General features: G+C 48.0%; 1 protein-coding gene across 4 annotated transcripts in view; it reads right to left on the minus strand.

Moving 5' to 3' along the window:
- SNX29 (sorting nexin 29) overlaps positions 1 to 27,582 on the minus strand; it is a 591,305-nt gene that overhangs the window by 164,223 nt on the left and 399,500 nt on the right. For all 4 annotated transcript variants that reach the window (XM_086375716.1, XM_086375717.1, XM_086375714.1 and 1 more), the window contains 2 exons: positions 24,323 to 24,378; positions 20,031 to 20,112 (listed from right to left, as the gene is read on the minus strand). In XM_086375716.1, the coding sequence (XP_086231842.1) occupies positions 20,031 to 20,112; positions 24,323 to 24,378 (138 nt within the window). The remainder of the gene's footprint in view (positions 1 to 20,030; positions 20,113 to 24,322; positions 24,379 to 27,582) is intronic.

Genomic DNA, 27,582 nt, shown 5'->3' on the forward strand with positions numbered 1-27,582 from the left:
AGGCTTGACCTGCGTCTTGTGGAAGTGATGTGTGCCACTTCTGAGCACAAGCTTTCAGACGCAAGCACGGTCTGCCATCCTCTCTCTTCCCTCTGCTGCGAGAGCAGGATGTCCTGGCTGCTGCTTTGCTTTGGATCCTGACACACAGACGATGTGGCACCTGAACACAGCTGACCCGGGATGGATGTGTAGCGCGAGTGGGAAACAGACATGTAATACACTTAATGTTGCCCACAGCCAAGAGCTGGGGCTTACTTGTTACAACAGCATAATGAAGCCTCAGCTGATCAATATATCAAAACATTAAAAATTAAAATAATTAAAAGATGATCAAACCATCTTACAAAAAATCTCTGGTCAGTGTCCAAGCCTGGGCCTGAAGGTCTTGACAGGATGCGGCTGGGGCAGGGGCCCCGTGCTCCAGCTGGATCTGGGACTGGAGGGCCCCTATCGGCCCTGCAGGAAACACCAACTCTCACGGCAGAGATGGTTATTTATGTCAGTGGTGTCCAAGGGTAGAAGAAAGAGCCAAAAAAACGCAGGCAGCTTTAAGAGGTGAGATGCTCACAATATAAAAGGAACTTAGCAATGAAGGGTGACCAAGGGAGCAGCAGATCCCTGACACTCGTGTGGTTCGTGTGCACACTGGGACACATGCTCTCAGAGTAAAAACTGAGATCAGCCTGGGCTTTGATCCTGGTTTCTCAACACGTGCTGAATGACCCAGCTTTCTCCTTCCTCCCGGCTCCTTCACTGTTACCTCGAGCCCCATTTATCTAAGCAACCCTCATCAGCCACCCATCATCACTAGGCCCCCAGAGGACCTGGTTTTAGGGGGAATTTTTTATGACCAAAAAAAAAAAAAAACCACCCAAGTATATTTAGAATAAGCTGGCTACACTTAAGTTTAGATGATTCTGATTTTGTTGGCAACATCCACAGCACCACAGTCACAAACCAACTGAATGCGTGCTTCTTCTATCAGACCAGATCAGGGAGGTGACCTTGGCCACATCAATGTCACGGGGCTTCTTCACAGTCTGTTGGACCTGGTGTTCGCTGGCCCTGACCTCCACAGTCAGCACAAGTGTGCCGGGAGCTTCTGCTTTCTTCATGGCCGACTGGGCGGTCAGAGGAAACTTGATGATGATGTAGTGGTCAAACATGCTTCTCCTGCTGAGCACAACAGGCCCATCCAACAGCGTGCATTTGGAGGAGGATGAGGAGTACTTTAATAAAAATATTTTTAATTTTTTTTAAATTGGAGGATAATTACAATGTTGTGCTTCTGCTGTACAACAATGCAGATCAGTCATAACACAGTCATATATATATATATATATATATATCCTTCCTCTTTATTTTGTTTTTAAATATAGCTTTTCATTCAACATTGTTTATAAGATTCATTCATATTGTTGGATACAGTTATAGATCTTCATACTCCTTGCTGTCTGGTGCTCTAAGTGTGTGAATATGTCAGAGATTACTCATCCGCTTTCTGTGGCTCGGCATGTCATGGTTGTTATTTTCCTCTTATTTATGTGTGTGATTAATAAATGTTTTCCCCTTGCTAGCTGGTAACTCCACAATGAGAACAGCCTACTTTATACATTCTCATCACTGTGATTCAATCCTTAACACGGTGCCTGACGCATAACGGGAGGGAAGAGGGGCATGAAAGGAGCGGGAAGGAGGCAAGGAGGGAGAACACGTCACTAGTATGTCCAAAGACAGGACCCTACCCCCAAACACAAGGTCTGTTTCAGCAATCCAGTTAATTTCCTAGTTTCTGCTTGCTATAAGCTCCTTTCTTCCTTGCATATTTCACACTAAATTAAGCCCCCAGGCTCTTAAAGGATTCCTGCCTCTCGTTGCCAATAAAGATATTTAGATGTTATTAAGTAAAAATTTACAGGCACCAGAAGTCTCTGGCTCTCAAAAAAAGTTCCTTATTAAGATTCTAGCTGCCTGGGGAGGGGCTCTAAGACAGAATATTATCGTCCTCATGTTATTAGCACGTTCAAGACAGAAAACCATCCACAATTATCTTTTCAATTTTCTTTGTAAAGTATGCCCTGGTAGGAGGAAAAAAGCAAACAAACACAAGACGAAACTCCCGCACGAGGTGGGGAACAGAAAGCGATTTTCTGGTATTGAGCTGTATGAACTGCTTGTATATTTTGGAGGTTAATCCCTTGTCAGTTGTTTCATTTGTTATTATAGACAACCAGCAGGGATTTGCTGTGTGACGCAGGGAGCTCAAACCCAGTGCTGTGTGACAACCTAGATGGGAGGGATGGGATGGGAGGTGGGAAGGAGGTTCAAGAGGGAGGGGACAAATGTATACCTACGGCTGATTTATGCTGATGTACGGCAGAAGCTAACACAATACTGTAAAGCAATTATCTTCCAGTTAAACTTTTTTTAACTAAAAAAAGTACTAAGAGGGCTTCCTGGGCAGGGACTTAAGCCTTGGGCAGCGGCCACACCCTAGAGGGACCCCACCATCCACCCCACCTCACCCAGACCCCACCCTCTTCCTTCTCCCTCTGATGGACATTGACAAGACGAAGTCACCGACTACCACGTGGGAGCAGAATTTGGCTTCTGGGATTTGTGTATTACACATCATCCTTCTAAAACTGAGTCTTTTCAGTCCTACCTGTGAGGCTCTAACTCAGTCACAGGCACAGGTGAGGCTACCTGGGGTCCTGCTCCCCTATGACTGACCAGTTCAGAAGATGAGCTTATGACTTCACTCTGCGGAGCTTATGCTCTGTGGTGAAAGATATGAACAGCCTGGTACGAGACCCCTGCCGGCCTCACTAGCTTTTACGCCCACATGCCTTGACTCTTCATGCAAATCCTTGCTTTCCCAATGCATGCATATGCATGTCTGCCTGTTCATTCATTTAATAAATATTTATCGACAGGTGCTGGTCTAGGCCGCAGGATACAGCAGAAAAATACAACAGTGCTCGTAGAGAAAATCCAAGAAGCAGAAAGTAAGCAAGCAAGCACATAAATACACAAAAGAAAGTGCTGCAGTGTGACAGCAAGAAGGCTGCACACAGGGGACATGGGTCTGTAAAGCACCTACTATGTGCCAGGTACCATGCTGGGCCCTCTTCTTATTCTTCCACCAATCCTACATGAGAGGTGATCAGTAGCTACATTTTACAGTCAAGGGACACAAGTGGTAAATACACACAGCTGGTAAATAAGACGGGTGGGCTCTGCCTTCTGATTCAGACACCAAGGTGGTTAAAAAAAAAAAAGACTAGTAGAAGCCAAGTTGGCCACAACGTCTTTGTTTTTCATGAAAAGAGCAAGAGGGCCAAAGTGATGGCACTGCTACTCCTAAAAGCCAGGGCTGGAGGGGTGGGAGTCAAAAGCAGCTACTCCGTGCTTTTAGCAAGTCTCAGCAAGGATCTAGTCAGGGAGACAGGACACGCCAGGGTCCCCAGGGAGGTATGGGGACTAAATTGAGCTTTCCACCCCCAGGCTCTGCCAGGTGCTTGACTGTGAATGCCCGAAAACCAGCTGTGATGTGCAGAAAATCTTAACAGTGAAAAGATTCTTGAATCTTTCCTGATATGATGGGGTATTTGAAGGAAACGTGTGCCTCTTCTTACTCCTGCAGAGGAAATCAGAACTTTCCCATTGAGGAGTTGTGTGAGTTTAAAGGAGATAGAACGTGAAGAGAACTTGGCACAGTGCCCAGTACAGGGGAAGTACTTGGCAAACAGACCTGCTCCCCTCATCAGCCACCGCTATCCTCCTCAGTTATTCTCAGCAATCATCACCAGCACCCTCATCAGTAGTCCTCATCAACCACCTTCCTCCTCGTCATCAACCATTCTCATCCGCTCCCTCCCCCACCACCACCACCACCACCATCCTCGCCTTCAACCTCATCAGTCGTTCTCATCAACCACCTTCCTCCTCATCTGTATTTCATGTCTCTCTCCTTTCTTAGGGCTTCCCTGGTGGCTCAGCTGGTAAAAAATCCACCTGCAATGTGGGAGACCTGGGTTTGATCCCTGGGTTGGGAAGATCCCCTGGAGAAGGGAAAGGCTACCCACCCCAAGTATTCTGGCCTGGAGAATTCCATGGACTGTATTGTCCATGGGGTTGCAAAGAGTCGGACTCAACTGAGCGACTTTCACTTTCTCCTTTCTTAGAGAAACTCTGTTAAGAAAGAGGCAGCATTTTTCTCTTAAAGAATACAGAACTGGAAGGTCATCTGGACCTAGGTTTGAAGGTCATGCCTGCTACCCACCAGCTGTGTCCCCTCGAGCAGGTTACCAAACCTCTCTGACCTCAGTTTACCCATCTGTAAACAAACAGGAAAATACTTTCCCTCACAGGCTGGTGGCAAGGAATCGGAATCATGTAATGAAAGGCTCAATATTAGGTGTTTACTGTTAACAGTGGCCTGTGGATCTCTTTCCCACGTGCTTTTTTCAGGTACAAATGGACAGGGTCGGGGCAGACTTGGTAACACGACTCCGTTATTTACTTCCACAGTCCAGCACGAAGCCACCGCTGCAAAATGCACCTTGCCTTCCTTTCCTTCCCAGGAGCTGAAGTGCTTGAACCTCTTTTTCCTCTAAGTCTTCGGGACCACAGCAGACCAGCAGCCCTAGAGGTGAGATTCCTCCTCTCCCCTTCCTCCACCCCATAGGACGGTCATCTCAACGTCCTTGGGGACTCCCTGAGACCCCAAATCAGCATGCTTGCTCCTTTCTCACACTCTCCTCTCTGCAGCTCCTGAAAAAAAAAGCAGCCTCCACGTGGCCGCCAACTTGAGCTGCCTCCTCCGGCTCCAGACAGAGCAGTCTGGCAGAATCTCACTCAGTGGGGAAGTCTGGCACGGAGCTGGGATTCACAGTCTCTCTGGATGCGCCTGCCGGCGGCACAAAGAGATAACCTTTAAAGGTTGGACTCAAACTGCTTTTCAGTATCTGAAGGGATAGAAGAAAAGATCCAAAACTTTCAGTGACAGCCCCTCTTCTCCCCCCAGCCGCTCCCCCAACCCCAAGCTGACTTTATTAGGAGACAAAGGCTTCACCAAGCCCAGACCAGGGAGGAGGAAAAAACCCAAAACACAACAGCCTTAATGGTTCAAGTTCATCGGTTCAGGTGAATGCGTACTAAGCTGATGCAAGTGAAAGTGAAAGTCGCCTAGTGGAGTCCGACTCTTTGTGACCCCATGGACTATATACAGTCCATGGAATTCTCCAGGCCAGAATACTGGACTGGGTAGCCTTTCCCTTCTCCAGGAGATCTTCCCAATCCAGGGATCGACCCCAGGTCTCCCACATTGCAGGTGGATTCTTCACCAGCTGAGCCACAAGGGAAGCCCAGAATACTGCAGTGGTGATGCAAAAGCCCTCCTCATGCCAGGACAGCTCGAGTTCTAAAGATCATAAGAGAACTCACCCAAGCTAAGAGAAGCATCGACTCCCCATGCCCAGGGTTGCTGTTTCAAACACAGGAGTGAAAAAGCCGGAAACACATTCCTGCACCACAGGCCTTGGGAAAGCATTCATCACATAAACATGAATCATGACAGCTGACATCTGAACAGCTGCCTAATGATTGATCAACTGTTTCTACATCTGTCTCCCTTCACCTTGCGTGAGCATTGGGCTGGAGTGGCATCTTCCAATGAGGAAACCACAGCTTAGCATCATGCAGTTGGAGGCTCCAGACAATGGTCTGGGTCTTCTGGTCACAGGAAAACCTCGCAGTCAAGGAGGGAGGGGAAGACACTTGTGCCCAAAGACTCCAACAACTGGAATGGAAGTGGGCGTAGCCTGGGTTCCAGACTCCCTGCTGCAGAGGAAGCCATTTCTAGGACTAGGGGCCCCTGTGCACTTGTGAGTGCAAACGTGTGGGTGTCAAGACCCACAGCGTACACATCTTCCAATCCACAATGACCCCGTGAACGAAGCAGCAGCCCTGCTTAAAAGGGGAGAAAGTCGTGACTTGGACAGGATAATAGAGACCCTGTTCTAAACAGTCACCCAACTATGAACCAAGAGGCAGCTCCAGGTTCACACTTGAGGTGACCGCAGAGTCCACGTCTGGACCCCCTCTCAGATGCCCAGGAATTTCAGACTCATCATCTGCTCTCCTCTCCATGGCCGCTCTGTGTGGGTGGGTGGCCAGGCAGGCAGACAGACAGACAGACATAAAGACAAACAGACACAGCTGGTTGCAGTGCCCTGAGTCCCACTGCCCTCTGCCCCAGCCACACCAGCCTTCTAGTTCCTCTTGGTAACCAAGCCCTCTCACACCTCCAGGGCTTTGTATATGTTGTTCCTTCTGCCTAGAATATTCCTCTTTTAGTTATTAGCAAGCTCTACATCATCTTTCAGGAATGAGCAGGTATCCTCAGAGGATCTCTTTCTTGCCCCCAATTACTTGGGCCCCTTCCTGTAATCTCTGGAGCCCTGTGTAGGATTCCATCACAGTATGTACACAAATTGTAACTACTGATTCATTTGTAAATATTTTCACATTAATAGGTTTAAAGTCTCCTCTCTGTTAAGACTGTAAGCTCCATTGGGGTGGGGGGATCACATCTATAATCTGCACTGATGTATCCCTAGGACCCAACACAGTGCCTGATTCACATGAGGGCTCCTTGAATCCTCAGTGTCTGACCCTCTTAAGCCCCTCCTACTGATCTTGAACTCTCAACCCCAGCAATCAAGGTGCTGGGACTGGGACCTTGAGTGTGTAAAGGGAATCGTGGGAAAGTCTAGGGATTCCAGCTGAAGGTTTGAGCTACACTTGACCACCAAGCTCTAGAGAAACAAAACTGTTACTACAAAACATCAACCTTTGCTTTATTGACTACGCCAAAGCTTTTGACTGTGTGGATCACAACAAACTGTGGAACATTGTTCAAGAGATGGGAATACCAGACCACCTGACCTGCCTCCTGAGAAATTTGAATGCAGGTAAAGAAGCAACAGTTAGAACTGGACAAGGAACAACACACTGGTTCCAAATTGGGAAAAGAGTATGTCAAGGCTGCATACTGTCATCCTGCTTATTTAACTTATATACAGAGTACATCATGCAAAATGCCAGGCTGGATGAAGCACAAGCTGGAATCAAGATTGCTGGGAGAAATATCAATAACCTCAGATATGCAGATGACACCACCCTTATGGCAAAAAGCGAAGAAGAACTAAAGAGCCTCTTGATGAAAGTGAAAGAAGAGAGAGAAAAAGTTGGCTTAAAACTCAACATTCAGAAAACTAAGATCTTGGCATCTGGTCCCATCCCCTCATGGCAAATAGATGGGGAAACAATGGAAACAGTGAGAGACTTTATTTTCTTGGGCTCCAAAATCACTGCAGATGGTGACTGCAGCCATGAAATTAAAAGGTGCTTGCTCCTTGAAAGAAAAGCTAGAACCAACCTAGACACCATATTAAAAAGCAGAGACATTACTTTGCCAATAAAGGTCTCTCTAGTCAAAGTTGTGGTTTTTCCAGTGGTCATGTATGGATGTGAGAATTGGACTATAAAGAAAGCTGAGCACCGAAAAATTGATACTTTTAAACTGTGGTGTTGGAGAAGACTCTTGAGAGTTCCTTGGACTGCAAGGAGATCCAACCAGTCCATTCTGAAGGAGATCAGCCCTGGGATTTCTTTGGAAGGAATGATGCTAAAGCTGAAACTCCAGTACTTTGGCCACCTCATGCAAAGAGTTGACTCATTGGAAAAGACTCTGATGCTGGGAGGGATTGGGGGCAGGAGGAGAAGGGGATGACAGAGGATGAGATGGCTGGATGGCATCACCGACTCAATGGACATGAGTTTGAGCCAAGCTCCGGGAGTTGGTGATGGACAGGGAAGCCTGGCATGCTGCAGTCCATGGGGTCGCAAAGAGTTGGACACGACTGAGTGACTAAACTGAACTACTACACCACAAGACTGAATAATACCTGGGCGGGTAAAACTTTTGGAACCAAGGTTGGGCCAGTTAACCACTGAAGAGGAAAGTTGCCTGAATAATGAAAAACTGAGGCAGGGTTGACCTTGAATGACAAGGGGAATGATCCAGGAGGGACTGATTGTTTAGGGAGAAGTTTTATAAGAAATGCAAAATAAGAACTCAGGGCCTATCAGGATATACTACAATTGAAGAACTGGAGTCAAGAGTATGAAGTCAAGATGTCAGATGGCAGGCCTCCCACTAGAAAGATTCATTTGTAGGTTCATGTATTGGTTTATTCATCCATCCATCCATCCATCCAGTATGCAATGAGCTTGCCTCCTCTGCTCAAGTCACTGGGGACACTGCAGTGAACAGAACTGACAGTCAGCTGTGCTTTGTGGAGCTGACCTCCTGGGTCTGCAGCAGGTCACAGCCTGCATACAGTGGCACATGTGGGTCTGGGTCTAGACCTCAGGGGCTGGGTCCAGGTTAGGGATACTAATATGGTAGCCATGGCCACGCTGACTGCATGAGAACCATGGCATCAACCTGAGTGGTTTCTGCTAAATCACCATGACATGGGATGAGAGGCTGGGGTACCCTTGATGCTCTGATCCTCGACCCCCCACCCCCCACCCAGGTGAGGGGCAAGTCCTCAGTCTCTTAACTCTGCCAGTTGCAAAGTGCCCAGAGGGAAGGAACTCCATCTAAGACGTGAAGGCTGGCGGTCAGTCAGCATGCATGTGTTAGTCACTCAGTCGTATCCCATGGACTGTGGCCCGCCAGGCTCTTCTGTCCATGTGATTCTCAGGCAAGAATACTGGAGTGGGCTGCCATTCCCTTCTCCAGTCAGTGTATTGGCTGCTGTTTGCACTCACATCCTCAAGACGGACGGATGGGTACTTGTGTGCCCACTTCTCATGCTGGGGCAGCAAAACCAGCAATGACAGAGAGCAGCTAAAGGGCCTTTTCCCATACAGACCAGCAGGACCTGACAGCTAAGCTCTCACAAACTTACAAGCATGGAAAGCGGCCTCAGAGGTCAACTGGTCCCTCCTGCATGGGACAAGGGTCAAGTGTGGCTGGGGGATAAAGATCAGCATTTGGAAGCACCACCCTGCCTCGAAGGGCTCTTCATTGTTCCATCTTATTCATAGTAAGTAAGTAGTCAGTGACCAAGACTGTATCTCTGTCACTTACAAGGACATCCTCAGCACCAAGCCTGATGCAAGCCAGCTGGATAGACAAACAGACACAAAGAATACAGGGTCAGGCCAAAACTGTTTCTCTCTCACTTCCACTCATTGGTCTCCATTCAGTCCTCTAGAGACAGCTGGGAGTCCAGGTAAAAACCTGGGACTTGGGGTGGGGAGGCCAACAGCGAATCTTTCGTTTGACCTTGGACAAGTTACTTCCTAACCATTCTGAACATGTCTTTCTCCACCCCAAAAATGGAAAGAAAGTCTACAGGATCTCAGGACTGTTCCAACAGTGAAATGAAATAAACATAAGCACTTCATCAGGTAAACCAGGAGCCTCCTGATTCCCAAGATTTGGAGATCAGGAAAAAAAGAACAAACAATAATTCTCATAATAAAGTTAAAAGATAAGCAAGAGACCAGGAAAAAGAATTACCATCCAAAGGACTCGCATGAATTGACCAAAAAAGTGATGAGCAATTTCACAGAAAAATGGGGGAAGGATACAAACAGGTAATTCACAAAAAGAAAAGAAAAAGGAAAAAAAAAGACAAATTAAAGCACAGAGAACCGCAAACTCACAAATAATTAGGAAAATGCAAGTTCCAACATCATGTAAACATTTTTTTTCCTCTATCAGATTGGTAAAATTTTAAAGACTGATGATCCCCAAGGTTGGCAAGGACATGGGGACAAAACATTCCTTTATTTTGTTGGTGTGATTGACAACTGGTTCAGCCTTTTAGGAGAGCAATTTGGCTGGGCCTTTTTTTTTCTTTTAAGTATATACTTTTCAACTCAGCAAAGCCACTTCTAGTTATTTATCCTAGGGAATTACTTACAATGTGTATGAAGAGGTCTACACCATACAAGGACAATTCCGGCAGTTTGGTTTGCAATGGTTGGAAAATAAAACAATTGAAATGTCCAGGAGAACAGTTACATAAACAATGCTTCCTTCATACTGGAAAATAACTCTGCGGAAGCTTAAAAAGAGTGAGGAGAAGAGAGGTCTATTTACTGCGAGAGGAGAGCACGTATCTTATATTCCATTTTTTCCCAAGAACAACAATAAACACCTGATAAAAACCACAGTAGGATTTAATGGCACCACGCAAAGCAGAGGTTCTCCGTCCCGGGGGATGTTGGCCATGTCTGGGGACATTTTGTGTCATCACAGGTGGGGAGAGGGGACAGTGACACTAGGCAGAGGCCAGGGTGCAGCTCGGTGTCCTGCAGGCACACGTGAGGCCCCACCCCAAGGAGCTGCGGTTGTTCAGTCACTCAGTCATGTCCGACTCTTTTGCAACCCCACGGATTGTAGCCTGCCAGGTTCCTCTGTCCATGGAATTTTCAGGAAAGAATACTGGAGTGGGTTGCCATTTCCTTGTCCAGGGGATCTTCCCAACCCAGGCATTGAACTCACGTCTGCTGCATTGGCAGGCTGCTTCTTTACCACTGAGCTACCACAGAAGCCTACAACAAGGAATTATCTGGCCCCAAATGTCAACTGTGCTACAGATGAGAAACTCTGGTGCAGAGATACTTAACTGTCACCAAACTGGCTCCTGAATCAACCGCAGGCTATGAGCAGCCTGTAGCCTTTGAGGGCCACGTGCTCTTTGGGCCAGTCTGACCCCATCCCCCCAGTAAGAGCACACTTATTTTGGGAGGAAGCACCCACTCCCACTGGCCTGCAGTTTTATGAGGAGGTATGCAAGCATGGCGCCCAGGTGGACACAGAGACTGGCAGACAAGGGGCACGGCCGCCATCATCAAAAGGCTCAGATCTAGGACCCTTGTCAGAACTGGGGAGGGGAGAACAGAGGCCTTTCCTATGGGGGCAGCTGAGCTGAAGGGACACAAGCCTGAAGCTGCCCACTGACCTCCTGCCACCACAGCCTGGCTGTGAACGGAGCCAGCAAAGAGAGCAAGACGACCCTCCCCAAAGAGTGGAGGTGGAGCCCTCAAGCCCGTGAGTTCCTGGAATTCAAGCCATGCCCGTCCTTGGTCTTTTCTATTAGGCAGTCAATGAATGTCCTTCGTTTCTGACGCTGGATTGAGCTGGATTTCTATCTCCTATAAGGAAGAGAGTGCTGGGGCAGATCAGGAATTAATGTCCTGTTTAGAAGAATCAGGTGGTCAGTTGGTGGTTTAGTCGCTAAGTCGTGTCCAACTTTTGTGACCCAATGGACTGTAGCCACCCTGGGCTCCTCTGTCCATGGGATTTTCCAGGCAAGATTACTGGAGTGGGGTGCCATTTCCTTCTCCGGGGGATCTTCCCAACCCAGAGATCGAACCCAGGTCTCTTAGATTGCAGGCAGATTCTTAACCACCCGAGCCACCCACGTTGTCCCAGTTTGAGGATCCCTGGCCTGGATGTGAAGGGGGTTCGCGTGCCAGGATCGGGCTGGGTCCTGCCACAGAGGTGGCTGTGTTGGACACCCTGTTATCCCATTCTCTGAGACTACTCAGATTCACCCTCCACTTCGAGCCCTTGTACCAAGACATGGCTCCCCATGGAAATCTGTCCACAAGGGACCAAGCACAGGGACCAGCAAACAAAAGCATCCAGGGGAACCAGGGCTTCTCAACTGTGACACTGCTGATACCCTGCGTTAGATCATAGTCGTGGGGGCTGTCCTGTGTGTTACAGGGTGTTGAGCCGCATCCCAAGCACCCAACCCTCTCCATCGTCTAGCACAAGACAAGTGTAGGCAGGTTTACAGTGATAGCTCCTGGTGATGGGAAGAAGAGACGTCTGAGCTGACTCTGAGTCGGAGATCCTCAAGCCTTGAGACCAGAATTGTTCTCAGGCATATGGAGAAAACCACAGAAACACAGCAGGGCAGAAACTGGTGCAGAGGGCCAAACCACGCCCAGAAATCCAAGACCACAGTGAGATAAAGCAGGTACTCTTCCCCCTTCTTGCCCATTCCACTTGGAAAACAACTTTCTGGCAAAAAAAAAAAAAATTCTCACTGTCAACAGGAACACTCTGTGATTTGTATGGTGAAGGAGGATGCTTTCTTGCTTGTTTGGGTTAATTTAGGGGGCACCGGTATATGATTTTACAGATATTGATGAAAAGCAGTAAAGTTCATAAGAATAAAAATAGCACCAACCAATTAGCTCTGTACCATATTAACTCTGCAATAGAACAATAATTGGTCATTAAAAAGCTTAGGTGAGTATAACGAGGAGTGACTAGGTAATTGTGCCAGGAAACACCATTTTCCCAGCAGCAGGGATCCTCCAATTTCCAACAACATGCCACTGGCAGGCAGCTTGGGGCTGTCGCATTTGCATGCAATTAGGACTTCCAGGAGAAAAAGTGCCCCCCCCTCCACTTTAACCTGATTCTTTCATTTTGCCTTTCTCCAAAGCTCAGAGAAGAAAGTCTGCAGCCAAATGGAGAGAACGGGGAATACCAAGAAGCCGTCCAGTGACTGAAGATGGAAAACATTCGCTGATCTGTGGTTTGCAGAACTTTTCTTCCCAGGGCAGAAGAAAGCTGAGCTGCTTTCTTCTCTGAGGCAAGAACTAAGAATGGGCAAGGACTAACAAAGGGCCGTCTGCCTGCAGGGTCCTGGTTTCTGCTCCCGAGCAGTTCAAGGCTGGGGAGACTTTTTGCCCAGGCTGGGACCCCACTCTCTCTTCTCAGGAGACCAACAGAAGTGATGCAAAGGAGTCTCTCATAAAACGACAAACTTCAGACTTCTGAAAAGCAACAGCCAGACAGGAAAGTGGCTTTGTCCAGATTTCTGTTTTCACCAGAACTCTCCCTTCAGACCAGGGAACAGAAAAGGAGCAGCTGGCTGGGACTGGGGAACCAGAAAAAGGGAATTACTGCAGCAAAACAGATTCATATCTTAGCCAAGTTTTTCTTTCTTCCGTTCTGTTTCTCTAATGGTGAGGCTGAAGATGGGCTAAGGCAAACATGCTGAAGAAGGCCCATTCAGCAGTGTTCAGGGCACTACAGGTAAAGGGAAGGACTTCCATACCTCTCCTTCCTTTTTTATGTAATAATTTCCACACTGCCTCACTTGGAAAAAAAGGAATCTAGCTCCTTGCAGCCTCTAAGGAGGCTGAGGTGGAGTCCATGATCAAGTAGATGCTAAATAAAGGCTCTTCCAATCACGCAGACGAGCCCAGAGACATTCAACAGGGGGAATTCCTTCTGTGTTTACCTTCAGGTCTAATTGTTGATCACAAGTCAAGCAGTTCTTAGATCACTAAGGGCAGCGTTTGCAGAGTAGCTGTGTGCCAGGCACTGTGCCAACCGCTTTATCTGTCATCCTCTGTTGTCACTTTGTAAAGTGAGTGGATGGATGCCTGTCCCTCCCACCGGTATCTCTCTCTGCAGCCCTTCTATCGCGAGATTGTTATATTTAGCTGGTAGCGTCTGTCCCCTCTAGATTGTGAAGGTGGGAGGGTAAATGCAATGTCAAGCCTTGCTCTGCAGCATTTAACACGTGCCTGGCATCTAGTTGACCCTCCATCCACAGCTTTGGGATAAAGGAATTATGCTACAAAAGGAAAAATCATAAAGTTCCGCCTGTTTGAGAAGATAAAAGCAGTAACGGAGAATAATAGTGACTTGAGTGTCCAAGGGGAGGAGAACAGGCCTTTTTGGTTTGGCTTTTTGTTTTCCACCTGTATCAGGCTTTCCCAGAAACCTTAAGCATCCCAGGAACAGCAGGAGGTGAATGTGCTGTAATCCCCAGAGGTGCCTGCCTCTGTAGTGTAGAAAGTTCTCCGGGAAGGAGAGAGCAAAAACAGAGGCCATGGCTCCCACAGCTTCGCTTATCATGCGGCACAGACACCAACCTGGCTGGAAGGAAACTCAGAAATCAAACGACCCACTGCCAGGCTCCCAGCAGTGTGGGGGGAGGGACCTAACGTGAACCCCTTTGTCCTGTGTCCCCCACCCCTGGAACGTAACCCACGAGGGCAGAGGCTTCTGATCAGCCCATGTTACTGTGGCTGCCATGCCCATTTCTGTGCTGGGCTCCAACATCTCATCTTTCTCTGCTTAATGAATTCCTCCCTCTCTGCACAGCTACTGACTCAGAAAGTATAAAGACGGAACCGCGGCTAAAAGCAAACTTGAAGGCCTGAGGGGTAAACCATCTTAGCACAGAGATGAAAAGGGCTGAAGCACCCAAAGACTGAGGTACAAAAGCATCGCCATCCTCCTATGCAGCCCACCAGACCCTGTGATCTTTTATTAATACAAAAAAATCACGGATCTTCACTGTACAGCATATATAAATATGCTCTGCCAGGATAAACCTTGAAAACTCCTGCTTTTGCTGCATGATATCCTTCAGGGGGTGGGGGAACCCCAAAACTGAATGAGTCTTCCTGGGACACCATCTTTACTCCAAGTCAAGAGAGCCCCGCTGTGGTCCCCAGGAAAGGGGGCTTATTCTAGAACAAAAACGCTGGTGAAACAAAGCAATTGTCATTACAAAGGAAATCTGGGCAAATGGAATATGGTACCGTAGCCAGTGCTTCTGGTGGTGAAATTCAAAGGCTGAAATGAACGCCATGGAGAGGACTGATTTCAGCTGTATTTATGCTACTGGTGCTTTTCAAAGGGAAAGAGCTAAGGATTCAGAGAATAAGTGGATTGATGTATTAGTTCATGCCAATTCGGTGGCTGTAATGTTGGCTTAAGGAAAAAAAAAAATAGGTGGGTTGTTTTAAGGTCTAACATGCCTTTGTAAATACTGCGGTAGGATATTAAGACAGAGGACCACAAATTTGTTTGGAAGTTGGGGTATTTGGGGAATAAGAGCAAACGCTTGCAAAAGTATAAACTAGGAACTAATTGATAAATGACAGATGTAACCATGTCACGTGGAAGGGACAGAAAGTCAAACCCCACCAGCACAACTGTGTGTTAACACACACACAGAAACTAACCAAGACCAGTTAGTAAATAGGGCTTCGTTTTGTTTTTCCATTCTGTTTGTTGCTGTTTAATCATTTTGTCTTTGGCACGTGTCTGCAGGCAGCCAAGCATTGTAACAGGGCCCAGAAGTAAGAAATCTTCTTGGAAGAAAAACTTAAGCTGGGAAGTTCTGGACATCAATTTTACTTTTGTCCTGAAACCTGGCCAAAGGCTGCCACTTCTTTCTTTTATGCCAGAGCACACCTCAGCGCCCACCTCGGGACATGGGATCACAGCATGGAAACCGCAGTGTTCAGAGACACAAACCCTTTCAGATAACTTGCATTCAGTCCTATCAAGAGATTACAGTGCTTCTGGCCAGAATCCTGTGTGCAAAATACACACCCAGACCCCATCCACAAACAAGCGGTGAGAGCCGGGGAACTACGAGCAGCTGGAGAACCAGTTTAGCTCCTCCTCTGTGTTCAGAAGTACCCCAGTTCCCAAGCGTCCGGGCAGGCTTGGGGACCCTGCTGCTGCTCAAACAAGAGCAGTCACGGCCAATAGGCACCCCCTTTAACAATTTTCCAAAGCAAACCCACCGCAGGCCGCTCTGGGCTTTGCAGGGCTCTGATGTGTGTGCTGCGGGGAGCTTGGAGTAGAGGCACAGTGCATCCCTGGGTTGGCCACAGGGGGTCCTTGGTCCACGGTCTCAGGGATGCAGGTGGCTATCCACACAGGCAAGTTCCTGGTCAGGCTGGGTCCTTCCGAGGCAACTGGCCAATCTGCTCCCTGGATTGCTAAAGCTGGACTCCACCCACATTTATAGAATCTGTGCAAACTGGTACCTTGTCTGGTTTGAACATCATGTTTTGTTTTGTTTTGTTTTTAATTATTTTTTATAATTACTATTGGCTGCGGCATGTGGAACTTCCCCAACCAGGGATCAAACTTGTGCCCCCTGCAGCAGAAGCACAGAGTCTTAACCACTGGACCACTAGGGAATATCTGGAAATCATGTTTCTGACTGAGCTGCTTCTCTGTGTCCTGTTTCCCCATATATAAAATGGGGAGAATAAGCGCTTGCTACCCCACAGGGTTGCTGTGAGGACTGAATGAGCTGCTTTATGTAACACATAGGCCAGTGAGAGGTGGCATTTCCCAAGTGTTATTCATTCACGTGTCACCGTCCTAAACTTCTTGCTGTTTTCACTATCATGCATCTAGTATTTTTCTTTAAACTGAATCATTTTCTTTCTCAAGTTTATTTTAAAAGGAAACTGCACATCACCATGCTAAATGGAAAAACAGAATCCCACGCAGGCAGCACTAGTGGTAAAGAACTCACCTGCCCAGGCAGGAGATGTAAGAGATGCAGGTTTGATCCCTGGATCAGGAAGATCCCCTGGAGGAGAGCATGGCAACCCACTCCAGTGTTCTTGCCTGGGAAATCCCATGGACAGAGGAGCCTGGCTACAGTCCATAGGGTCGCAGAGAGTCAAACACGACTAAAGTCAGACATGACTGAAGCGACCTAGCAAGCATGCCAGCCGTAAGTAGAAGGCAGGCATAAAGTTGTATTATTTTTGTAATACCTACAATGAAAGAAAACAATGTAGCTCACTGAGATAGAGTCTGCTGCCTGTCGGAGGTGTTGATCCTGGGTCTTCCTCGGTCTCTGCTAAGAGGCAAGACTAGAGTGCATTCAAGGCCCCGTGGTCACAGGGAGACTTCCTCTTCTACATCATTGCCAGTGATAGAGGAGCTAAAAGACCAGTGGTCATCGCCCTGCAGAACCTGTCACGGGATGTCCGATCTCTGTCACTCCAAAACTTCACTAAGCACAGAGAGGACCACACAGAAGGCCACCTAGCTTCCTGCCACTCCGGGAGAGACTGATCTAAATGGTCCCCATCCGGCACTTCCTGTGATGATGGGAATGTTCTGTGTCTATGTTGTCCAACGTGGCAGCCACCAGCCTCACGTGGCTATGAAGCACCTGAAGCGCGGATGGCGCGTCTGAGGGACTCGAGTTAAATTTCAATTAAGTCAAATTTAAATGGCCACATGAGGCTAGTGGCTGTTGGACTGGACAGCGCAGATCTGCTGGAAAAGTTACACATGCTGTTCCTTTCGTCTGGGCTCTTCGAATGGACTCAAGGTCCTTTTTATGGTTATGCACTTAGCTTCCCTGGAGGGAGATCTTAAGTAAACCTGAGAGTAATCTGCCACAGGGATGCAACAGGGCATCGTCTGCCATGTCCTCTATTATCGTTTAGTCTAAAGTCCCATAGCAACATTTCTTTTAGAGCTCTTTGAGGAACTGACATATCTTCTTCCAGTTAGTGATGGACTTACCCAAAATAGCTACATTTCCATTTTCACACTGGCTGCCAGGAAGCACAAAGGGAAACTTTCAAACTAATGAGAGCAACCATGTAGGCTCTCATTATAAATATATATATATATATATATATGTATATGTATATGTATATCTATATGCGTGATTTCCAGTGTTCCCTTAATGAAAGTGCTCTTAGTTTACATTTACTCTGATTTTGATATTGTATTTCTTCTATTTTATCACTCCTTTCTGAGTTTCTCTAGAAATTATCTGAAATCCTTTGTGGAATTATATAAAATGTATTTTTAAGCTAGTAAAAATAAAGTCCAACGGTACCAGTATTTTAAATGAGTCACCCTCTCTCCAATTATCGTTTATCATTTAAAAAACAACAAAGTCAAAGCAAAGCACACTGTAACAAAGCCTTTCTCAAAAGCTTCCAGCCACATGCTCAGAGTCTGTTCTTGAGGCACTGACCGGAAGCACTGTTTGCTAAAAGGAGAGAGACAGTTGCATTCCAGAAATGCTGCTCCATACTACTACAAGACCAGAGGGGATTTTCAGAGAGCCCGCAGCATGGGATGGAGCTGCTCTGGGTGATGCGAGGCCTGCCAGGCCCACAGCTCCATGTGATCTGGGCCTCGACCTCTGCACAATGGGCTGGATCACACCCAGGAAAGCTCTGGAAACTCTGGTCAAGCACAGGGCGACTGCAGCTCGAACGCCGCCGTGACCAGTGTGGGAACAATCTCCCGGGCAACGGCACATGTGCTGTGTCCGTCTCGTTCGTAACAGACTTCTGGTCACTGAAAACGGCCCTGTGACTTGCCAGGGTGAGGTGGGGGAGGAGTCAGGAACGAAAGGTCAAGGAAACCTCTCCAGGGAGCTCGCATTTTAATTTTGCTCTAAAATAAAGCTGTCTGCTTCCCTCTCTTCCTCCTCCAGGCAACACCCCCAGCTTTCTGACGATCGCAAGGCAGAAGTTACAGGACATTCAAATAAGAGGATGTCTTCTTGGTTTGGTTTGGGATAAAAAAGGAGAAGAGGACATTCAGAAATCTGTCATCTCCAATTCTCTTTTCAACCCAGAGCTGAGAGCATCGCGAACACAAAGATTCCCTAATATTTACTAAAGTGCTATCATCGCCCGGCCAAACAAGCAAACTAACATGATGTTCTAGTGCAAACTTCCTTGCCAAACTCTAGCTCATCTGTCCAGAAGATTTCAGGTGAGAGGCGTGTAGCACGCTCAGGCCCATCCCTACAGAACCCACGCCCACTGCCAGTCCTGCCATCAGTGACCAAAGGCAGCGGCCAAGTCAGAAGATGAGAGACTAATCTCAAGTGCCTACTAGGCACCATGTATTCCTCGTCCCGACAAAAGCTTTCCAAAGTGAGCATTATTATGATTTCCATTTTACAGATAAGGAAACTGATCTTTACCTAAGCCATAAAAGTGAGACCAGGGCCCCTATTCCCAAGTTCAGCATCCTTTCAGCCCTACCCCAGTCTCCTGGAGAAATGCCTTAATAGCTGAGAAAACTTCAACGGTCAATTCCCCACTAAGAAAAATGACAAAACAAAACAAAACCAAGGTTTTCACAGAGCTCGTGGGAATAAGAACAAAACCTAATGAAAGCTGTTGTGATACAAGATGACAGTGGGGCCAGAAACAGTTAAGAGTCAAAGCTGAAAACCAAACAGCCCCAGCACAAAACACCAATGGCTGGAGTTCAGTTAAGAAGAGAAAGATGAAAGAAAGAAAGAGGGTAAGTAGGCAGGGCTGGAAAAGACATCAGAAAATCAGAGAAAAGATGGAAAACCAGGGTCCCAATTGTTGGGGCAAAATCAGCTCTAAAGCAAAGGTTCCCCTTGTCCCAGACACTCAATCCCCAACTGGGTGTAGGCTGGCCGGCTCCACCCCAGGAGGCAAATTGAACATCACCTGACAACTGTCTGTTGCCCCTTCTCTTCACCGAGTGGCCTGGTTTTCATCTGCGGTGTTGCCTTGCCCCTCCCTCAGTAGCAAGGTCAGATGAGGTTAACTCCAACCCCCTTGCCAGTGGAGGTGAGGGGGTCACATGATTTGAACCTGGCCCATCACAGAAGTCCATCACTCCACCCCTGGGTTCAGGGATGTGCCTGGGATCCAAGACAGACCCTTGAGAGATGCCCAGACTGGCTGAGAGTCTGATGCTTCCGGGAGCCGCCTGGTCCACCTACAGAGAGAACTAGCCTGAAAAGGATGCCCTGGCAAAGGAAACAGGAGGAAATAGTGGCAGCTTCCTGACCACGGGTCCAGCCGAGCCTGAGGCCAGACCCATGCCTGGACTCTTCAGTTGTAACACAAGCCATCAACGCCCTGCTTTTCTGCTCAAGCAGCCTGAGCTGAGTGGTCACAGCCACACTAGGACCCCCGGCCAGCATGAGGAAGCACCCCCAGCCTGATGGAAGGACCGCTGCCTCAGGGAGGTTGGACAGGTAGATGCTGGTGTTAGGACGCTGTGGCTTCTCTGTATGGCACTCCACACTCCACCACCAAGATGTAAAAGCTCCAGAGAGTAACAAGCAAGTGTGGGCTCCGCCCTGGCAGTGGCGTCTAAATGAAAACCAGGTAATTACCTGATACACGTGGAAGGCATTGGCAGCTTTGCCCCGGAGAAACACTGACGGGATCCAGACGTTGATCAGAGCTCGGTTTGATCTAAACAGAAGAAAGATGGAAACTGGTCATTTCAATTTACCAAAAAAGGGAGGAAGCTATTAATTTTCTCCTCTAAGAGGCACACCATGTATGTCAGCATGTATTACGCTCGACAGTAGACTAAAAGAGCAGTTCAAGGTTTCATTACTTGGTCGCCCAAGATTATTTTTAAGGGCCTTAGTTTAAAATGCTTGTGTGCGGGTGTGTGTAAAATTTGTAGATGCTGTTCACATTCTGGACTGAGAGACAGCTGCCCTTCAGGTCCTACTACCTGAGTGGCCTGTAATTTATCTGAACCTCATTTTGCTCATCTGAAGAGGGGGCTGATCATGGGAAGACTCCACGAACCTAGGGAGGGTCAAGAGCACTAATGCTCACAGGGTGTCTAGAGTGTTCGGAGGATTCGTGCAGTGTCCTCACAGTGCCCACTTTAAACCTTGACCCCCATTTTAAGAGGGGGCGGTGCTTCTCTGGTGGCTCAGAGTCTGTAAAGAATCTGCCTGCTAATGCAGGAGACCCAGGTTCAATCCCTGGGTCAGGAAGACCTCCTAGAGGAGGAAACGGTAACCCATTCCAGTATTCTTGTCTAGAAAATTCCATGAACAGAGGAGCCTTATGGGCTACAGTCCATGGGGTCGCAAGAGTTGGACACAACTTAGTGACTAAACCAGCATCATCACCTCATTTTAAGATCAGACTCCATGAAAACAACGCTCATGGCCATGCAAGCAATGGCTGTTTGGGGTGGGGGAAGGGAATTTCAGAAAGTCAGGCACCAATAACCACTCTTGCAGCTTTTCCAAAAACACTGTGTGGCTTGAATAGAGCAAGTTTTATTTTTATTTCTATTACTCTAAGAGGTGGGTCAAAGAGGATCTTGCTGCAATTTATAAGAGTGTTCTGCCTGTATTTCCCCCTAAGAGTTGTATTGTTTTTTTTTTTTTTTTTTAATTTTACTTATTACTTATTTTTGGCTCTGTTGGGTCTTCACTGTTGCATGGGCTTCTCCTGTAGCAGGGGCTCTTCTCTAGTCGCAGTGTGCAAGCTTCTCACTGGAGTAGCTTCTTTAGCTGCAGGGCACGGGCTCTAGGGTGCTCGGGCTTCAGTAGTTGCAGCTCTTGGGCTCCAGGGCACAGGCTCGATGGCTCAGTAGCTGTGGTGCATGGGCTTAGTTGTTCCTCGGGATGTGGGCTCTTTCCAGACCAGGAAATTGAACCCATATCTCCTGAATTGGCAGGCGAATTCTTTACCTCTGAGCCATCAGGGAAGCCTACCTCTAAGAGTTTTAAATGTCTGGCCTTATATTTGTGGAACTTCTCTGGTGGCTCAGAGGTTAAAGCGTCTGCCTCCAATGCGGGACACCCGGGTTCGATCCCTGGGTCGGGAAGATCCCCTGGAGAAGGAAATGGTAACCCACTCAAGTATTCTTGCCTGGAGAATCCCATGGATGGAGAAGCCTGGTGGGCTACAGTCCATGGGGTTGCAAAGAGGTCGCAAAGGCCTTATATTTAGGCCTTTAATCCCTTTTGAGTGTATTTTTGTTTATGATGTTAGGGAGTGTTCTCATTTCCTTCTTCCACATGCACCTGCCCAGGTTTTCCCAGCACTCCTTACTGAAGAGGCTGTCTTTTCTCCACTGCATATTCTTGCCTCCTCTGTCAAAGATAAGGTATCCACAGGTGCGTGGGTTTGTCCCTGGGCTTTCTATGCTGTTCTGTTGATCGATTTTTCTGCCTTTGTCCCAGTACCACACTCTCCTGATGACTGTAGCTTTGTGGTATGGTCTGAAGTCAGGGTTGAATAAAGCCAGATTTAAATTCAAACGCAGAATCATTTACTGCACATGTACCATGGACGGACCCACGCTTTCACCCAGATCACCTCAGTTGATCCTCACAGGCTACTCGAGAGAACCTCAAGGGTTCTTTCGGTAGCGTGACAGCTGTGCCTTACTGGATGACTTTAAGCACACTCTCGAGTCGTGGGTGCACACGCCCACCATCACCACTTTTCCACAGCTGGATCAACAGGCAGAGCTGACAAGCTGTCACTGAAACTTCCAGATCACTCCTAACAGCTCTCCTAACAGGACTGTGCATTTCTGGAAGGGCTGGGAGGTCCCAGTCCTTGCTTCCATTCAGAGCCGTTCTAGGGATAAACACTTTTTCTCAAGCTCTCCTTCTCTCTAAAGAGCAGCTCATAACAATTCACCAGCCTCTTGTGCTTGGAACACGGTTTGATGCGCTGATGATGGAAGATTCCATGACTCAACAGCCTCACAACCTCCAGGGTAAAGAGCATTTCATTTTCACAAAGAAATGATTCTTTCCTGAAACAGCATTTCTTCTAAGCTCTGAGCCAAGTCGCTGATCCCCTTCATGGGGCAAAATAAGGCCTATTGATCACCTCCCCGGGGATCTGAGTACAACCTGCAATTCTGGTCCACTGAATTGACTTAGGTACCTACAACACCTCTCCTGGAAAGACCCCCAAAACTGTGCTAGTGACCAGTGTTCCCCCTTCATTTCTTTCGGCCGGGGGAAGGGTGCAGAAGTGTAACTAATACTCCCGTTTTCATTAACCTCCCAGGATGGGTGAGGTCTGGACAACCTCACAGGAGATCACACAGGCTGGTTAGGTGTGTTCCCCTTTCTGTATCACACTGTATTAGAATTGACTGTTTACATGACCATCTCTCTCCTACATTTACAAGTGTGGGTTAAGTGAATACAATCATGATCCTGTGTATGGAAGACCGGATAAGTTGGAGGAATCAAGCCCACCAGGGCAGCTGGTATGAAGACAGGGTGGGGGGAGGCTGGAGATGGAGCCAAGGTCATTCAGGGCCTTCCCTGCAAGGACAGGCGGGATCTGCAGCTCCATCTCAAGGGAGGGAATGGCACTTCCCTTTGGCTTTAGTGGAGACAAGCACCCTGGGGGTAGGAGGAGGAGAATGTGGCTGGTCTGTGCTGATTCAACCCCTCCACCAGGACCTAGCAGGGTGTCTCCCACAGTAGGCAGTGATGAATTCCTACTTCAATAATGAGTCCCTTCCACCTCATGAGTGGCCCATCTCTGGGATCCCCTATTTGGCTTTCACCTCTCTCCCCAGCTGGTTCCCCCTTGCCCTCCACCAGGCTGCCATTTCATGACCCTCTTTCATGCTATACCCCCCTCCACTCATCCCCCAAAGAGCCAGCGGAGACAAACTTGTCTTTGATTTTCATCCTTCACTATAACTTCCACAACCCTGCTCACTAGCACTCAGGGTCTCTAGATACCCCCTGCCTCTAATCTCTACCTCCGTCTCACAAGGCCAGCTGTGATCTGCATCTTATGAATGAGCAAACTCAGGCCCAGAGAGGTTAAGCGGCTTGAGGTCACACAACTAAGGTTTCAACTTGGCTCGGCCTGGCTCTAACAAAGTGCTCTTCCAATGCCCCGCCCTCCCCCACCCTCCTCTCTCCAGAAGCAGAGGGACAGATGACACCATCTCCTGGGGAGCCTAAAGCTTCCTCCACTCAGCACATCTAAATGAGAAGAGGGAGGTTCTGCTTGACCCTGACTCGGGACTCACTCCACTCTCTTCCTCAACCCCACAGGACTATTCAGTCCAAAAACCAAGGCAACTCAATCAGAAAGAGTCAGTCTGAAGATCAACCAAATAGCCTAGGGGTTATCAGCAAAAGCACCAGACAGAATTAAATCCAATCAAAAATCAGACCAAGATACTGAACTCTTGTGCTTCCAAAAACCCTGGGGCTGCAAACTCAAAACTGGAACAGGAGACACCCAGACAATGGAACCAGTGAAGTGGGCCGGAGGAGTGGGGACCAAGGCGAGCGGAGGGGCACACGCCCCGTACAGCAGAGGCGGTTGCCGCTCAGCTCCAGCTGATGGTGGCCTTGCCGGGATTTCTTCTTTTAAAGAAAATGGAGAAATTTAAATTTTCATGTGGCATCTTCCAACTCTTAAATGTCAGCCAAAAAGATTAAATTGTTTTTCAACACCCATGGAGGGAGACTAAAAACACATCGAAAGGCCGGACGCAGACTGCAGGCGGACAACTCCCCAACTCTACAATAACCAAGTCAGCCATGCAGATTTAAACAGTCTTTTTTTTTTTTGGCTGTGGTCTCCTGGGATGTGAGCCAAGCAACAAGAGTCCTGTTTCTAAAAGGCTCTTCATGAGCAGGCGCTGTGGACTTACATTTCAAAATCCGACAAACTCTGGTCTTCGGATGTTTGACTCAAATCTCCAGGCACCTGCCATCAGGAGAGAGGAGAGGGGGAGAGAGAAAACACATCACGGTTAACATGGTTTGCATAATCACGGGAAATTCTGCCTCTCAATGGTCCCTGAACATTTCCTGTTCAGAATGAGGGGAAGAAGCAGTTACTGGAAAACAGTAAGAGATTTAGTGGAAGGATGGTTAGAGACGGAGTTACAGTAATAAAAATATGCCACCATGAAAGATCTCAATTACCTTCACAGGAAAAAAAAAGGCTGTTAATCCCATTGAGATCATTGTGGGTGTGAAAAAGCATGTAATTTTGGAGCTAGAGAGGCCTAATTAGGAGCTGAGAGGTGAGACATCAAACACGCAATGGCAAAAAATAGTCACCGTGACCAGGACGATGGTCACATACACAGACACACCTGGTGTGCAAACAGAGGCCAATTTCTGTCCCCCAAGATGGCTCCATCCTTTCCCCTGTCATGTGTGGGCAAGTTAAGGCAGCTGAGTATGACCTCCTCCTCTGACTCAGAAGGGCCCCATGAGAACAGGACTGGGTGCAAGACGCTAAATCGCCTGGTGGGATGGTAATTCTCGCAGACAGCTGACAGCCGGCACTGGTAGACGGTCAGTCAGTCATGATGTTATCAGACCCTGGGAGTGAGCTTCCTTTTGTGACAGGATCGTATGTGAACTGGAGGTGACTTCCCCGGTGGTCCTGTGGTTAAGGATCCGCCTGCCAATTCAGGGGACACGTGTCCTGGGGCAACTAAGCCCACGCACCCCAGTACTGAAGCCCTTGTGCCCGACAGCCTGTGCTCAGCAACAGGAGAAGTCACTGCAAGAAGCAGCACTGCAGCTAGGGAGCCGCCCCCACTCGCCACGACCAGGGAGAGCCCACGTGCAGCGATGAACGCCCAGCACGGCCAAAAAGTGAAAATACTTTTTTTTTTTTCATTTTTTTTTTTTAAAAGAAAAGGAATGTGAACTGGACAGAATGTAAGACTGTGGATCAAAACTGAGAGGAATCCAATGGAACAGAGAAGGGGGAGAGGCGATGAGGGAAACAGGCCCTTCCTTTCACACTGTGGGCCGTCAGGGCATTTAGGTTACCTTCGATCATCATTAACTGTGGTGAACAGGGACCTCCCTGGTGGCCCAGTGACTAAGATTCTGTGCTCCCGATGCAGGGTGCCCGAGTTCCATCCCTAGTTGGGGAACTAGATCCCACATGCCGCAACTAAGAATCGGCGGAGCCAAATGAGTAACCTTTTAAGTGATTTTTTAAAATCGTGATGATGATTCTGGGGGTGGGTAATGTCCCCCAGACGAGGCCGCACACGTAGGAAGGGGAGACAAATTCAGGTCTGTTGCATTTTCAAGGCTTTTCTACTACCAACCCTTAGCAAACAAGAGGAAAAGCCAGCTCAAAGGTGACGGGAGGAGGAGAGACTTGACAAAGCTCTGCCTGAACAGAGGATGAGAAGACACTAGGAGGCGGTCCCTAAAGAGGCAGCAGGCTCCTCCGGGAGGCAGGAGGAGGGATGGCTGAGCAGCCTGCGCTCTGGGGACCACGTGGCTCCTGACCGAGTCCTGAGCCCCTAACAGCGTGGCCACGAGCAGGCCACCTGACTTCTCTGTGTTGTACTGTCCTTGTCGGTGAAATGGGTGTAACAGTCACAGGCACAGGGTTATTCTGAGCACAAGAGGAGCTGACACGTCTTGTGTGTGTGCAACAGTGCCAGGCAGGTGGGAGGGTCTCCCTGATTGACCTGTATGCTAAAATAGTAATATGACAACATGAGGCTTCCCCTGTGGCTCAGCTGGTAAAGAATCCGCCTGCAATGCGGGAGACCTGGGTTTGTTCCCTGGGTTGGGACGATCCCCTGGAGAAGGGAACAGCTACCCACTCCAGTATTCTGGCCTGGAGAATGCCATGGACTATATATAGTCCATGGGGACGCAAAGAGTCGGACACGACTGAGCGACTTTCACTCACTCACCCACTGAATAACATGACAACTACTGAGAAGGAACAGCAGTGTGCTATCCTTGACACCAGACACTAATCTGCCGACAACCCTAGGGGTGTCTCACCCTCTATTCGGCAGCCCAGAAGGAGGATGGCCAAGCTGAGCCCTTTTCAGGTTCCTGGAGCTAATAAGCAATTCAACTGGGCTCTGGGCAGCAGGCTTTGCCAAGGAGCTGATGTTGAGAGAGTCTCTGAAATCCAGCAAAGAGAAACCTGCGTAACCACTTGAGAAAACGTCAGTTCCTTTCTTTCTTTCTTTTCTTTTTTAATTGGAGGATCATTGCTTTACAATGTTGTGCTGGTTTCCACCAACCACCACCACCAATCAGCCGTGTGATAGTCGCTCAGTAGTGTCTCTTTTTGACCCTATGGACTGTAGCCTGCCAGGCTCCTCTGTCCATGGAGATATATACGTATATCCTCTTCCTCTTGGGCCTCCCTTCCCCTGCTCCGCCAATCCCACCCCTCTAGGTCGTCACAGCACCGAGCTGAGCTCCCTGTGTTATCCAGCAGCTTCCCCCAGCTATTTTACACATTGTAGTATATATATGTCAGTGTTACTCTCTCAATTCGTCCCATCCTCTCCTTCCCCTGCTGTGTCTACAAGTCCATTTTCTATGCCTACATCTCTGTTATTGACCTGCACACAGGTTAACCAGTACCATTGTTCTAGATTCCACATACAAGTGTCAATATATGGTACTTGTTTTTCGCTTTCTGACTTATTTCACTCTGTATAACAAGCTCAAGGTTCATCCACCTCAGTTCAACTGAGTCACGTTCGTTCCTTTTTATGGCTGAGAGATATCCCACTGCATATATGTATGACAGTTTCTTTATCCATTCGTCTGCTGATGGACATCTAGGTTGCTTCCATGTCTTGGCTATTGTAAACAGTGCTGCAATGAACAAAAGACCAGGGACTCCCTGGGCTGGGAGTTGGGGTGGCCCTGTTGTTAGAGGGACTGTCATTGTCCTCAGGGTATCTACGGTGAGAAGAGATACAATCCCTTGGGGGAAGCCATGAGGTCGTGTGAACCAAGATCCCTAAAACATCTCCGTCCTTTGACCCAGAAATCACACTCCCAGGATTTATCCAGAGGAAACAAAGACGTCAACAAAAATTTACATTGAAGATGATTCCTCTTCCCAGGCTTAGACAAGTAAAACAAAAAAGAATCTAACGGTACAACTATAGAG

The sequence above is a fragment of the Bos grunniens genome, chromosome 25, assembly GCF_055505025.1.
Source record: "Bos grunniens cultivar Pamir isolate PY7600 chromosome 25, Bosgru_T2T1.0, whole genome shotgun sequence".
NCBI lineage: Eukaryota > Metazoa > Chordata > Mammalia > Artiodactyla > Bovidae > Bos > Bos grunniens.